The 15,418-nt window shown below is 41.5% G+C and overlaps 1 protein-coding gene across 12 annotated transcripts in view; it reads left to right on the plus strand.

The window, feature by feature from the left end:
- Window positions 1-15,418, plus strand: part of DOCK7 (dedicator of cytokinesis 7) — a 110,092-nt gene that overhangs the window by 58,027 nt on the left and 36,647 nt on the right. For 6 of the 12 annotated variants that reach the window (XM_069788531.1, XM_069788532.1, XM_069788533.1 and 3 more), the window contains exons 15-23: window positions 5,114-5,231; window positions 5,825-5,895; window positions 6,704-6,842; window positions 7,041-7,142; window positions 7,427-7,513; window positions 8,294-8,525; window positions 9,825-9,989; window positions 10,940-11,109; window positions 15,156-15,248. In XM_069788531.1, the coding sequence (XP_069644632.1) occupies window positions 5,114-5,231; window positions 5,825-5,895; window positions 6,704-6,842; window positions 7,041-7,142; window positions 7,427-7,513; window positions 8,294-8,525; window positions 9,825-9,989; window positions 10,940-11,109; window positions 15,156-15,248 (1,177 nt within the window). The remainder of the gene's footprint in view (window positions 1-5,113; window positions 5,232-5,824; window positions 5,896-6,703; window positions 6,843-7,040; window positions 7,143-7,426; window positions 7,514-8,293; window positions 8,526-9,824; window positions 9,990-10,939; window positions 11,110-15,155; window positions 15,249-15,418) is intronic. The other 6 variants (XM_069788537.1, XM_069788538.1, XM_069788539.1 and 3 more) reach the window with 1 other exon arrangement.

Consider the following 15,418-nt stretch of genomic DNA (forward strand, 5'->3'; position numbering starts at 1 on the left):
CGTTTCCATATTAATGCCAGTGCCAGTAAAGTCAGGCAGTGCGTCATGGTTTAATCCCAGCCGGCAACTAAGCACCACACAGCCGCTCACTCACTTTCCCCCACCCTATCCCCATGGGATGGGGCGAGAATCGGGGCGGGGGGTAAGTAAAACTCATGGGTTGAGATAAGAACAGTTTAATAGAACAGAAAGGAAGAAACTAATAATGATAATAATAACAATAATAAAATGGCAATAATAATAACAACAACAGTAATGAAATAATAATAATAGGATTGGAATATACAAAACAAGCGATGCACGGTGCAATTGCTCACCACTCACTGATTGATGCCCAGTTAGTTCCCAAGCAGCGATCCCCCCCCTCAGCCCCACACCCCCCAGTTTATATACTGGGCATGACATCACATGGTATGGAATATCCCTTTGGCCAGTTGGGGTCAGCTGTCCTGGCTGTGTCCCCTCCAACTTCTTGTGGCCCTTCAGCCTTCTTGCTGGCCGGGCATGAGAAATTGAAAAATCCTTGATGTAGCCTAAACACTACTTAGCAACAACTGAAAACATCAGTGTGTTATCAACATTCTTCTCATACTGAACCCAAAACTTAACACTATACCAGCTACTAGAAAGAAAATTAACTCTATCCCAGCTGAAACCAGGACGCGGTGATAAGCTCACTACAAAATACCACCCTTAGATGTCACAACAGTCACAGAGTCCATAACCAAAGCAGGACACAGGAAAACAGAGGGAAGAAAACCTTCTGGTAATGATTCAGCCATAAGATTCAGGGGCTGTAGAAACCCTAAGGGGGAATCCTGCCTCTGAGAGCTGTTAGCCCAGCCAAGAGAAGATGTATATAACAAACATGATCCTGAAGATCTTTCATGCACCTGGGTCACCCTGATTAAATGGGCTTTAAATGATTTTTATAGTAGGAATAAAGCAAAGAAAAAGGTCTCTGGGTTTTACTGAAAAGAGAAATTTTCATAATAGTTAGACATTCCCTCTAAGAGTTAGGATCAGCTTTTAATGTTTTAATACCTTTATGAAGGATTTTGCAAAATGGCTGCAATCACATTATCTAAATATTTAGAGGAGTGCCTGGTGCCATTATTTCCATGGCTTGGGAAGCCTTTGCACTTTAGCAATTCATTTTATGGAAGTAAAAGTACTTTTGAGATCTGTTTGAGATAATAGTATAAGCTTTGCATACATTTTGCATAGCATTTTAATAAAAGCTCCAGGCACAAGTCCTTGGGTTTAGAGCTTCTGGCTGGAACTTTTACTGATAGAAATCTGTGAATAGTATCATCAAGAAGTAGCTGTTACCTGGAAGCATAAGGACTAGTGGTCCTTTTGTTTAATCAGTGTCTGCCTAGCATGGTTGTTGGCATTGCAGTGTTATTTTTGTGGTCAACCCCTTCTCCTCCCTTTATCCCTTCTATAAAGAATTGATTGCTGTGATATGACACCTCCCCATGATGTCTGGCCCACCAGAAAGTTGCTCTCTCCTCTTGCTTCCCACTGCTTGTGTGTAATACAGGGCTGGGGCTGTCCTCTCCTGATTTCTGAAAACTACATTCAGTGCCATGGCACTTATTTTGCCTTTAAAAGCCCAGCAACTTTGATGCCTGTCTTCTCACCCGTGCAGTGAGGCAGCTTCTACCATGACTTTGCACGGAAGACTTGTTTCCCTTTTTACCAAGGATAGCGGCTACGCCTCTGGTGTCTTGCAAAGCCTACTGAGCCCAGGTATTTGTGCACACAAATAACAAGGTGAGAACTTGAGATGTATTGAATTGAAGGAAAGAAGGTAACAGAGGAGAAACTGAGAAGTCAGCCACCGAGGGTGGCTATTAGGCCAGGGGCATCGGTTCCTTCAAGAGATTTATGACTTTCCTATTGGTTTTTCAGCTGTGAATCTCTTTCCATGGCTCCTGTAACTGCTTTTGGCAGACAGGAGGATCTACAGCTTTTACCTATGCAGGGTAAGGTAAAATAGGAGTTTTCATTTGAGGTCACATTCTGACGTGCGAGCGGCGGAATTTTTTCCCCTCTCTATAATAAGTTTTCCACAAAAGGATGATGCCTGTTAATAGGAAATCCCCCGGGGAGAAGCTGTCTGAACAGGAGCAAGCATCCAACTCCCGCTTGTCTTACAGTGGGATCTGTGCATCTGAACTCCCCGAAGCAACATGAGCTTCTTGCTAACAAAATGCAGAATAGTTACCCTCTCAGTCTTTCACACGACAGGGGCTTGGAAGGCGATGGAGGGAGGAACAACCTGTACATTTCCTCCAGTGCTGGTTGTTACGAATGTAGCTAAAGCCCTGCCCGACGTGTAATGTCGGTGGTAATGTCTGCTTGTCGGTCTCTAGCACCCTCTTTCTGGAGTGGCATCTAGCTGGTGAAATGTCTCCTTTGGTCCCAGCAGGCCAAGCCCTAGCAGAGGAGGTGGTAGGAGAACTGCAAGCTTGGTTTAGGCTCATCTCTGCTATTCAGCATAAATCAGTCCCAAGCATAGGACTGCTTTTAATATAGGGATCCTGTAGCCTGGCTTCACAAATACATTAAATCCTTCTCTTAAGCACTAATAATACTTAATAAAAGTTTTATGAGCAATGTACATTTTAGAGTAAATTTTCATATCCGTTTTCATTTTAAAAAGAACATCAAGGAGCAAATGTATTCATGCCAGAACAAAGTAATTTAGTGGAGTCACAAAAACGGCACAGGCCTCCTCTGAAATAGTAAGAGAGTGCTGATTAGCCAAAGTGACCAATGGGGATGGGATTCAAAAACTTAATTCACCATGAAGGACTTGAAAGGGAAGAAATTCCCACATGCCAGCTGAGCATATTTCTCTGCCTGCAGAGGTGAAAAAGAGCCTGGCTTCATATTGCTGGCCCATATAGGCTCCTGGAGCTATACAGCTGGACTGCTCTATAGGTGCTAACCTGGAGGAGGTATCTTCTTCTTCAGAGACACTTAGAGAATTCCTTAGGACCAGCATTAGCCCGTGTCTGTATGGATGGGAATACCCATGGGTATCAGGGAACAAATGGAGTTGCCATCAGAACCAAGTCCTTGGGTGGGATTCGTTGGCCAAAATGTTGACATCTAGTGCAATTTCAGCCCATCTTTCCAGCTGCTGCTCCTCCAGGAGAGTGACCCACTGCTAGCCCAGGTGTTTTGGATACCCATGGCATCTAAAAAGGCACCAGGTGCCTTCACTGAGCACCCGAATTACTGCCCTCCTGACAATCAAAGAGTCTACTGCTGCCAGCACTCTGTAGCGGCTGCTTTATTATGCTTAAAATGTTGTCCTGCTGTGCTCCTCACTTCAGTTTTCTGTGCCCATCTGTTGTCTCTTGTCTCTCTGGGACGAGGAACAGTTGGAAGTTACTTACAAATTGTGTTCAGATTCACTGAATAGTTCCCAGAGGGGGAAGGGAGCTTCTTTTTCTTTTTGCCTTACAAGTCAGAGCTTGTTACAGAATTAGTTTCTTCGGCATTTGGGCAAAATGCAGCGTGCCAGCCTTTTATCCCTCGGAGGTGCAAGGCAGGAACATGAACCTCTCACCTAACCATCAGGCTGCCGGGTAGACTGTGGTGAGCATCCTGCTCGGTTCTTCTTCTTGGAGCTGTAGGAGCCAGGGTGTCCAAGGGGGAATGGTGCTGGTCTGGTGGGCAGGGCTGTGTGGGAGATGGATAAGGGATTTCCAGGCTGACTTTTTAAAGACGTGTAATAATTCATGCACTTTTACTTGTTTGGGGGCAAAAGAAGGTATATTTCCTTTGAATAATTGAGTCTGTTGAGTGGGATGGTTTGGGGGCTGTTGTCTTTTTTGTCTTTAAAAGAACATGGAAGGGAGTTTCTGTAGGTATAAATTACTGGCTGATAGGGCAGGTGGGGGCTTGTAGTGGGCAGTTTTGCTAACTGTGTGTGAATCCAACTTGCGCTTCATTGGCAGGGACTCAGCAGGGCTAAGAGGATGGAAAATACTGCAGAATTTTGCATCTCATCACTGTTGTGTTTAAAGTAATCATAGACTTGGAGAAATGGAGCTGGAAGGGGCCTCCAAAATGTGCCCTTCCACCCCCAGTGAAGGTTGAGATTGTCTATAAACCTTTCTGGACAGGTGTCTGCCTCACCTCAAAAGCTACCAGAAAATGGAGATTTCACACCCTCCCCAGGCAATTTGTTCTACCGTTTAGCTAGCCTTACAGTCAGAACGTTTTCCCTCGTATCCAACGTAAATCTCTGTGCTGCAATTTCAGCTCATTACGTCCTGTCATATTCCCTGTGGATGTGATGATCACTTTATTACTTCAGTCTTTGCAGCAGTTCTTTAGAGACCTGTGGAGTGTTGTCATTACCTGTGGCCCCAGCTGTTCCCTCAAAACTAAACGCTCCTGGATCAGTCCAGCCATCCCGGCTGTTTTCCAGAGTTCCTGCCTGTTCTTGCTTCTCAGATTTGAGTTTTAATTGATCTCCATCCTTCCCAAAGTGTGGAATTCAGGTGTGGAATTGGAGACACCATTCCATCTGAGTCATTGCAAGGATTGCATATCTGCTGAAGCTACAGATATCCATTTAGTTTAATCTGTTTTCAGAGGAGAGGTGTAACCTGAAGTCATGATGATATAAGGAGATTTTTAAAAAAGAAACAACCAAACAAAAAAAGGACAAGTCACAGCAAGGAAGGTGTTTAACAGGAATGAGTCACTCTGTTGGAAGAATAAACACTTCTCAGTGCTTTTCTATTCATATGTTTTCTTTCCACTTGAACTTCTTAGATTGTAGAATCACTGGTAAGTTTTTAGATGTATTTTTCAAGTACCCTTATAAACAGGAACTATTTCAAAATATGATGGCAGTTTAAAAAATTATGATTTTTGATGCCTAAAATAAAGGGTCATTATCAAATTGCTTGTATGGGTGTGCACTTGTGGTGAAGAGAAGACCATCTGACTAATGGAAAATGTCAAACCCTTCACTTTAACTCTCTGAGTGTTTCCATAGAGGTTTAAATAATACCATTAATGAAGGTGTGAACCCTCTCATTCTCACACGGAGATGCTCACTTGATGCCTTTGTCTCTTGCAGGAATCTTCTTTATGTCTATCCCCAGAGCCTTAACTTTGCCAACCGCCAAGGATCTGCCAGGAATATCACTGTAAAAGTCCAGTTCATGTATGGAGAGGACCCAAGCAATGCTATGCCGGTGAGGAAAGTACTTTGTGCTCCATGTGAATGCTGCATGCTAATAAGGCAGAGCACACATTGCAGTTGTAAAATCCCTGCATTAAAGAAAAGCTCACCGAAATACATTTCAAAATAACAAGTTCAGAGGAATAGAAAATTACAATATTTCAGAACAAAGAGTACATTTGTACAGAGTTTGCAAAGTAACAATGTAGTAGCTAGTATTTTAACCTGAGATGTTTGCAGTGGACACCCTTGTGTTTGGAATAGCATCTCTGCTTCCATGCCAAAAAAATTAAAGGTGATAGTTATACTTGTGTTCAGGGCCAGAAGTGATCAGCACTTGGTGAAGATCTGCGTAGGGGTGGTTACATTCATCAGTTCTTCAGCCATATCTGTGTGCATGTGTAACTGGGATTATTAAAATTGCGAACTCTTTCAGTGACTAAGTAAAACATTGCATATAAGTGAAGGGGCACGTAACAAGGAGATGTGACTGTACACAGCTACAGAGACTTGTGCATGGAGCTGTAAATGTCTCTGTGGGATTATGGAACAAATTCTTGGCACAGTTTTACAGGGGGATTTCTGTGGTTTTCTTCTTTTTTGCAGGTCATCTTTGGCAAATCTAGCTGTCCTGAATTTTCCAAAGAAGCATACACAGCTGTAGTATATCACAACAGGTAAAACACATGACAGCTTGTGAAAGGGCGTGACCCCATTGGGATAGTATGATTCCACCCAAAGGAAATTTACCAGTGTGAAAGTGGAGTAACTCACCCGTGACTTTGTCTCAGTGTTAATTATTTAACAATGACTATCTTGGTTAGCACTCACAACAACTGCAGTGTCAGTTGATACTGTCATTAAGAGTTTTGCCATGACTAGGAGCCGGAGTCTTTGTTTGCTCTGGTACAAATCAGCATTGTGTCAGGGGCTCTGATCCTGAGCACGTAGCCCTACTTGGCAGATGCTGTAAGTATGAGCGTCAAGTTAGTAGTCATGAGGATTTATGTTATAAACTCATGTTCGCATGTGCTTTGTTATTTTGCTGGAGCCTTTTAGACTTTAGTTACAAATTGGAAGTATTTGGTCTTGAAAATAATTTTGAAGGAGTGTTGAATCTGGCCTTAACATGTTGATTGCCTTTGTAGCTGTACTGGGGAGAGATATAGTGGGGTGAGAATCCTGTCCTGCAGGTTGGGGATTGTGGCAGTCTCCACCTTGAGACGAGTTCATTACTCGTGGGGAGCAGTTCAGAGTGCCTGTGTGAGGAGGGGGCTGCCACTTTCATTTTTTGTGGACTGTAAATGCATATTGGAAGTTTTTCCAGTCCTTGGTGATCAGAAAGGGAAGCTTTAATCCCTTGGGATAGTCCGTATACTGCCTTCCCTCCAGATACTTCAACTCAAAGGATTTGGTCTTGAGCATAAGATAGTAAACCACACTGTTAGTATCGATGACTCAGTTGAGGGTCTGGTCTCTGCACAGATCGCCTGATTTTCATGAGGAAATCAAGATTAAGCTTCCAGCCACTTTAACCGATCACCACCACCTGCTTTTTACTTTCTACCATGTCAGTTGCCAACAAAAACAAAACACTCCCCTGGAGACTCCAGTCGGATACACCGTGAGTGTCTTTCAGTCTCTATGTTTTTCAGCACAGGATATATTCATAATGCAATTGTTTGCAATTTGTTTAGCATCACTGTCAACTCATACTCCATTGTAGAATTTGCTAATTTGACAGTCAAGGCTGCAAAGTTCAAGAAAGCCTTAAGAAGTGTGTGGTTTTGTTTTTTCTTTTGTTAATTCCTTCTCCTTGAAGTGGATACCGATGCTTCAAAATGGACGGTTAAAGACTGGTCAGTTCTGCCTTCCTGTTTCATTGGAAAAACCACCACAGGCTTATTCAGTGCTTTCTCCAGAGGTGAGTTGTTCTTTGTGCTGAAAATCAGCAGGAGAATACTTCTGTTAAAAAGTCAAAGAATGTATGTGTACGTATACATGTGTGATTGTGTGTGCATGTGTATTTTTAACTCTTAGGTTATTTATTCCTTAAATACTGTTAAGTTTAGATAGGTGTGTGTATGTTTGTGTGTGGGCACATGTTTGTGATCTGACAATAAAATGAAAAGAAATGGCAATTTTAATTAGAAGTACCTTAGCTCTGCTTTCTGTCACATCCTCACTCATCTTTCTGTTAACCTGCAGGTTCCACTCCCTGGAATGAAGTGGGTGGATAACCACAAAGGGGTTTTCAACGTAGAGGTTGTTGCTGTATCATCCCTCCACACTCAGGTAAATGTTGAGAGTAGTCATTGTAATAAAAAGAGTTTGATAGTCTTTTGACAGTTGAAACACTGTTAGAGTTGATACTGTGAAGAGTATAATAATTACTTGCAGTGAATTACAATCTCATTTTCAGTTCTGAGCCAGCAGACCTGTTATTCCACATTCTGCTGTGAGTATATCTGAGAATTTCTGCTTAAAAATGAGTAGTTTGGCCTTTATTCACAGGGAGTGAATGGCCAGCAGTGTTTTCAGACCTCAGACTGTTGTGTTTAATACAACAGATCTAACATACAGTCCAGGCATATGACATTTTGTTGTTTTTCCCCTCTGCTTCTTTTATTTCTCCATGTATTTTTCATCTGTCTTTCTTTGATCTGAAAAGAAAGATGAAAATAATTTTGACTAATCATTTCAACTTTTGTTTTGTTAATTCCCAGTATGTCATTTGATGTTTTTTGTGTATTTTATTTGTGTTGTAAATAGTAACATGATTTTAGTGCATTTTTGTCTGTTTTTCTAAGAATACACAGTCTGTGGGTCCTCTAGTTTTGCCCTGACAACTTCTGAACATTGGCTGATTTCAGTTGAATTAGACATATGGGCATAGCTCTCAAAGATGTTGAGTTTCTGCTAATTTTGTGAGATTTAAATGGTCAGATAGAAGAATGAGGGAGAGAATCCATCCATGAGGTACAAATCCATAGAAAGTGGAGTTACTTTTGGAGCTTCTTGCTGATATTTTTTTTTTGTTTGTTTTGTTTTTTTTTGTTTTTTGCTTGTGTGTAGGACCCTTATCTTGACAAGTTCTTTGCACTTGTCCATGCTCTGGATGAGCACATGTTCCCTGTGCGAATAGGAGACATGAGAATTATGGAAAACAACTTGGAAAATGAACTGAAGAGCAGCATTTCAGCTTTAAATTCCTCTCAACTGGAGCCGGTAGTGCGATTTCTTCATCTCCTGCTTGACAAACTGATTCTTCTGGTAGTAAGACCTCCTGTCATTGCAGGCCAAATAGGTATTCTATTTAAGTTTTATAGAGAATTACATAGCTGCAAGTTTGACAGTTCCAATTCTACCATATTTATGTAGAAATGAAAAAGTCCATTTTTATGCCTTATTTTAGTGCCACTAATATACCATGTATCTTCAAAATAAAACATGCTGGCTTCCAGATCAGTGGTGATATACACAGAAGCAATATTTAATACAAAGGTTTGCAAGAATGACTAGTAATTTGGTGTCCACATTGAGACACCAGAAAGGGGCCTGACTTTCATGAGTTGGATGCTCAGCATTTTCTTAGTACTGGAGCCTGTTAAGGTGTCTCCATACTGACATTCAAAAACTAAGAATTTCAGCCTTACTAGTCACCTTGGAAAATCTTGAAGTAGGTAAGATAAGAACATACAGATGCTGTATATTCGTCTAGCTATTGTGGATCAGATACTGTCAGCATGAATAATGCCTCCTTTTGCTCTCTGTTATGAGTATGCTCTGGCAGTAGAAAAAAATCTCAAGTGGAAGTCAGGATTAGATCGTTAGTATTTAAAATAGCAGTTGGGATTTTTCATAGGAAACTTGAGTTTGTACATGATGGAATATAGGTATCTAACACTGCTTTAAAAATAGCAATTGTTTATTTCAGAAAGGTTATCTTTCTGGGGAAGAATTTTGCTTGAATTTTTATTTTTTGTTTTAAAGGTCTTTAAGTGTTCTGTATTGGTTTAGTTTGTCTGTATAGAGCATTGAGAACATTAGTGTCTAGTTTTTAAAAAACTAAGATGTACAGTCTCCAGCTGCCATCTACTTCATCCCTAATTTGTTTAAAATATCTACCTTGGTCCCTCTGTAGATTTCTGCACTAATTTTTAGATCAGATTTTTTTCCAAAACAGAATGGAATTGTTCTTTTTGATATAGTTTATATTTTGGCTAAGGCTTAAATGGAGGAAATAATTAACTGAGCAAAATATGATAAATATCCAAAGGATATTATCCATCAATTAAACAAGGACTTGATCTTATTACCATTGCCATTGATGACCAAAGTTGGGCTGATTCCAGAAATCAGGCCTAAATTCATTAAATTTGTTTATTAATAAAAGTGGAAGCTTATCACTGCAACACCTGTCTTCCTGTCAAGCTGTTTATTAGACGTAGTTCAAATACCAGGTTCAGTTTTTCATGAGAAATGCTTGCTATACTCTTAACAAGCTTTACCATTTATCCTTTAGAAGGTGGATGAAATGCACATTTAGGACTTGCTCATGGGTACTGCTGCAGTCTAAAACAAACTCCTCACTTATTACTTTCAGTTAACCTGGGCCAAGCGTCTTTTGAAGCGATGGCATCAATCATAAACAGACTTCACAAGAACTTGGATGGAAACCAGGACCAGCATGGCAGAAACAGCCTTCTTGCTTCCTATATTTATTATGTTTTTCGCCTACCGAATACCTATCCCAATTCACCATCACCAGGTAGCTCTTTTTTCATTTTATTTCAAGTCACGGTTTGTTAAAAGCAAGCAGAAATTGCTTGCTGGCAGGTGCTCTTGAGCTCCAACTGCATGGCTGGTTCCCTGCCAAGCCCTGTTACTAACTTTCTCTTATGATCCAATGTACCCGTGTACAAGATTAGTTTAATTACAGTTAGCCGTGTCAGAGTTTTAACTATCTGATGATCTTAAATAAGTGTCACTGCTGAAAGACCATGAGGCTTAAATATGGCAAAATACTAGTTTGGGGTTTTGGGTTTTTTTTGGTTTTGTTTTCTGTGGCAAGTAGACAGATGTGGTATGCTCTTGGCCTGTCCTGCTTCCCAGTCTCCTTCACTAGTACTTTCAGACTTTCATCCAGTTCCAGAAAAACTTGATACGCTGGCAAAGGAGTGTGAAATTCTTGAAAACACATGTCTGGGTACAGGAGGGAAACAAATTAATTCCACCCCTGCTGACAACAAGGGATGTATCTGCATGGGGGAAGAGATGGTGTGAATGACAGCCACAGAAAACTAGGCTTTGGAAGGACTGTTGTGCACAGCACTTGCTTCTTGCATGGAGCGGAAAACCTTGGAGAGGTGTTGGGAAGGTTGTGTACTTAAATTTGTGCCCAGTTCTTTGGTGGTTTTTGATTCTGAAGTCTGGCAAATATCCCTCTAGCTAAAGACATACCTCACGCTGGCTGCCTACATCCACAGGGAGCTTCCTGCTTCCCACAAATCAGTGGATAAAATAGCTTTTTAATCCCATCCCTTTCTCCCTGCTGCTTGCCTTGGAGAACCAGGCAGGGGAAGGCACAGAGAAGATTTCCTTATGGGCCAGACCTACTGGTTATCCAGAGGGTTTGCTGCATCAGACTGGTGTAAAGCTGCATGGCAACAAAGCTCTGACTGATGGTCTAACTGGATGTTCTTTTGTACACCACCGTAGGTCCCGGTGGCTTAGGGGGATCGGTGCATTATGCCACCATGGCTCGGTCTGCTGTCCGACCAGCAAGCCTTAACTTGAACCGCTCACGGAGCCTCAGTAACAGCAACCCAGATATATCTGGGACCCCCACCTCGCCGGACGATGAAGTTCGCTCGATCATTGGCAGTAAGGTACACATGCACTGCTGAGGGTCTTACAGGAACTTCAGCATCTTTTATTTAATCTTTAAAGAAATAACAGGGAAGTTTTTGTGATTTTTTTTTTTTTTCCTATGAAAAGATGTCCTTACTAATGGCCCCTTCTCAGACTTCTGGCAATTGCTGATAACACTACTGAAACTCCACTCCTTGAAAACAGTTGCTGTTCTCTCTGACTTCTTGGAGACCATCCTGGCAGTTTTACTTCCACAAGTGTGGTGGCTAGGTGCGAGAGTCCTTCTGGACTTGTCTCCCCAAGACTAGTAGGACAAGAATGATTTTACTACCTCACTTTTCACATGGCCAGCAGCCATATCCTCTGACCAGCTCTGTTATGTCTCCCCAAACCTTGCATCCCCTAACTTGCCACCCTGTGATCCAACTCTTACCTCCCAAACCAAAACTCTCTCTTCTCCTCTGCATTCAGCGCTAATGGCTGTTCAGATGCTTTCTCTACTACTTATGTCCAGAGAAGGTACGTTGCACACAGCAGGAATATTCCTAGTCCCTGCAGGGGCCAGAGAGGATTTCAGATGGTTAGTTAGTGAGTGAGCCATAGTCAGGCCAGCTGAGCTGCAGTGTGAATTTGTGGTGTGCTAACTCTGCACCCACACTGACTCCTCGCACCGAAAAGTGACTTTCTGGTGCGGGCACGTTAGTGCAGAGCATCTTGCATGGTCGTACTTTGGTCCTTAAGGGCTCGGTACACGCATCTCCTGCAGAAGGGCCTGTACCTCTCTGGTGAATTGCAGGCACATTGGACTGCTACAGTCCCAATTTGAGCACTTCAGTTTTGTGCCTGAAATAGGTGGGATGAGCCAGGGCAAATCTGCTGTGTTGGTAATTCCCTTCCCTGAGAGGGGCACCTTAGCTTGGTTGGGGTTCTCTTTTTTTAATCTTCAAACTGTGATCACTTACACCAAGATGAGATGCTTCCCTGCCTGTGACCCTTCAGTCTTCCAGCACAGATGAATTCCTGAGCCTTTTCAGAGAGCTGTTATGTTCGATCCTTTGGAAGATCAGTGAGCAAGTTTGTTAAAGCCACCAGCCTGACCAGGCAGGCTTGACACTGGTTGGTCCTGGGTTTTATAAGAGCAAGAAAAACATAGTTTCAGAAAGAGATTACCAATTTTAAATGAACAACAACATAATTTGCTGACCAAATAAGAGGCTGAAGAAGTGTGGGTAGGCAAATCATTATTTCTCACATCAAAGTTTGCACTTAGAAGTCTTAAAATATTTTAAAGACCACTTCAGTATCTTGCTAATTAAACAACCCTGACCTTTTGTGAAATGCCATAGGCACTAATGGGCATACGGAATTTACACAGGCTATCAGAAGTTTAACACGTGCTGGCTTAGTGAATAATGTCATGATACAAAATGAAGAGAGGCTTTCTTCTAGAGATGTACTCCAGGCTTTAAAGAAAAACCTGTTCTGTGAATAATTGTTGAGGGAAAAGTTTTCTTTTAGGGTAGTCTGAGCATTGGAAATTAAGCTCAGTTTGACTATACAGACTTTTGGCTGAATATAATTATTTCTGCATGTTAATATCAATAGACAAAAATAAGTTACTTATTGAGATGTTGAAATAAGTAGAAGGGTGCAAAAATTCCTATTCTGTTTTTCCAAGTAATGGCTTAAGCGCATATGCCTAAATAGGGAACCTGCATTTCAAATTAGAATCTGTTGTGGGAGGCTTTCTGCTTTAAAAAAAACCAAATAGCATTTTGTTGTTTGATGGAAGTCTTCTTAGTCCAGTCCTATATTGTTTTTTTATTGTAATGCAAGACATTACAAGGCCAGGTTGGATGGGGCTTTGAGCAACCTGGTCTAGTGGAAGGTGTCCCTGCCCATGGCAGGGGGGTTGGAACCAAATGATCTTTAAGGTCCCTTCCAACCCAAACCATCCTAGGATTCTATGATATTTATAGGTTTGGTAAATATACTTTAAGTCTCCCCTTTATCAGCTTCTTACTTAATTTTGAAAATTCAAATAGTCATCCCCTTTACAGGATTTGGAAGATTTCTGTTTATTTTCAAAAGAGAGGAGGTTTTAGCTCTGTCACTTACTATGCCTTCATTTGTGATTTGAGGCCATGTAAATTTTATTCCCTACTAAAGCAAATTTATTAAGCGTCTAAAAAGACCTATGGTGAGATTTTTATGCTTTAAGTGTTCCTGAAATGTTGGAGGTGTGCTGGGGAAAAAAACAGAAAAGATTGTGGAGTTTCATTGCTCCAACAGTGGATTTTCACAAATGTGTGTTATGGTCCTGCACAGATCCAGCTGCAGGTTGAACCGCAGAGATAGAACAGAATTTAGTAGCAGTTTTGTGAACTTTTGAGTGACTTTGCCAAGCAATAAGAAGCTCTTGTACTCTTTTATTTTCCAAAGAGGGAAGAATCTTTCCCTTGTCAGATTTTTACAGAATGACTTCTGCTTCTACAAACTCAGTATATGTTTAACTTTATCCTCAGAACCAGAGTGGCATGATTAGAAAGCCTGTGAGCAGAAATGTAAGTGTGATAAAGGCATTTTCAAAATTAGACCAGATTTTACAAAACATGAGCTTAGTTCAGCATTCCGCAAAGTCCTTTTGACTTTAATTCACTGTGAGCAAAATAAAGCGTGTTTATGGGTCGGAGCATGGCAGAGAGCTTTGATTCATTTCTTCTAAAAAGTAATTGAGATTAAAACACTCTCCTTATGTGTTCAGTATTTTTTTTTTATTGGACATCTTAAGCAAAATTACAGCATTGCTGTACTCTGCATAGAGGATAGCTCAGTGGATTAATGGTTTGAATCCCAGGCTACAGCTCTGATGCTGGGTTCAACCTGGAGGTGGATTTTTCTTTGCTGAGAGAAATAGATTGTTAGGCTTGGTGGACTTTGCAGCTGATGATAATTGCTGTGATGAAGTGGGCTGCACCTTTGCTTCATGTCTTGGGAAAAAGCCCTAGGTTGGCATGAAAACCAGGAAGAAAGCTCTTGCTCAGATGAGGGTTGAAACCAATGTGTTGAATTTATAAGGAACTGCTATTCAGTTGTGGCTTTGCAAAACTGCCTCCATTAGAGCTGGTTCCTGGGATCCAGGAAAGTCCATGGCATCCCACTGAATGTTCCTGACTTGGGAGCAGCCTGGGTGACAAACACAAGTTTAAATTTTTCCTTTTCTTCTTTCTGAGTGTCTTGAGAGGAGAAGGCGGGGGGGAGAGAGAGAGAGAGAGAGAGAAAGGAGGAGGAATTCACAGAAATTTTGCCCATATGATCCGTTGCAGGAGTAGAATTTGGAGTGCAAACTAGATTGAGCTTTTAAAAAGCAGGATGATTTTTCAAATATTTTGCTTGGCAGAGCAGGTTGGTCCAGAAAAGGTATGTGCTCTTTCTTCTCTTAGCCGCGCTGCCCAGAGAAAATACCCGAGTGTCCATATGAAATCCTGTTCACAGGGTTACTCTGCCAGCAGTGCTGAACTTTCATTCCATGAGTAGGAAACCCTGTGAGAGCTGACAGTCAGTCTCTTCAAGGTTTCTCAGCATTTCTATAAGAGGTGTAGAGCTTATAAACTGTGGGCTAACAAGCAGTCTACCCAAAAAGTGCTGGAAACCTCAGAGAGCATCCTTTGTGGTTTACACATCTGTGCGCCAATTTTCCTCTGTCACACTGTAAATCTATGCTGGCTCCATCTACTGAAGTGGATGGGTTTAAACTGATCAAAGGAGTGGGATTTTTCAGGAAGAGGATAGGTTTTGAATGTCAAGCATTACAGATAGGACAGGTTGGACCAGAGCTGTCGACAGTATTAATGTGGTGTATGTGCGTGATATAAAATAATCCTCTGGACTAAAATGTCTCAACAGACACCTGAGAATTCAGGCTGCTTTAACAGTGCTAACTGATGATGTGTTTGCAGTGTACCCGGTTTGATTGCTTTTCAGGACTAAACTTTGACTACTGTATGGCATGCAACATGTAATATTTCTTTCCTTTCCCAACTGCTTTCTATTACATGCCCAGGGTTTAGACCGCTCCAATTCCTGGGTAAACACTGGTGGTCCAAAAGCAGCCCCATGGGGATCCAACCCCAGCCCAAGTGCTGAGTCAACACAGGTGGTGTCTTCGGTAGAGGTTTTTCTGGCTTTGTTTTCCCTGATGTTTCCCTGTAGAATATCTTCCTTTCAGTGTATACTCCAATTTTGGTGGTTTGTTTTTTTTTTATTATTTATTTATTCCTTGAAAACTTTGTGAGTTTTATTTTATAAATTAGCATCTTCTCCCCC

This window comes from Haliaeetus albicilla, chromosome 8 (genome assembly GCF_947461875.1).
Source record: "Haliaeetus albicilla chromosome 8, bHalAlb1.1, whole genome shotgun sequence".
Classification (NCBI taxonomy): Eukaryota; Metazoa; Chordata; class Aves; order Accipitriformes; family Accipitridae; genus Haliaeetus; species Haliaeetus albicilla.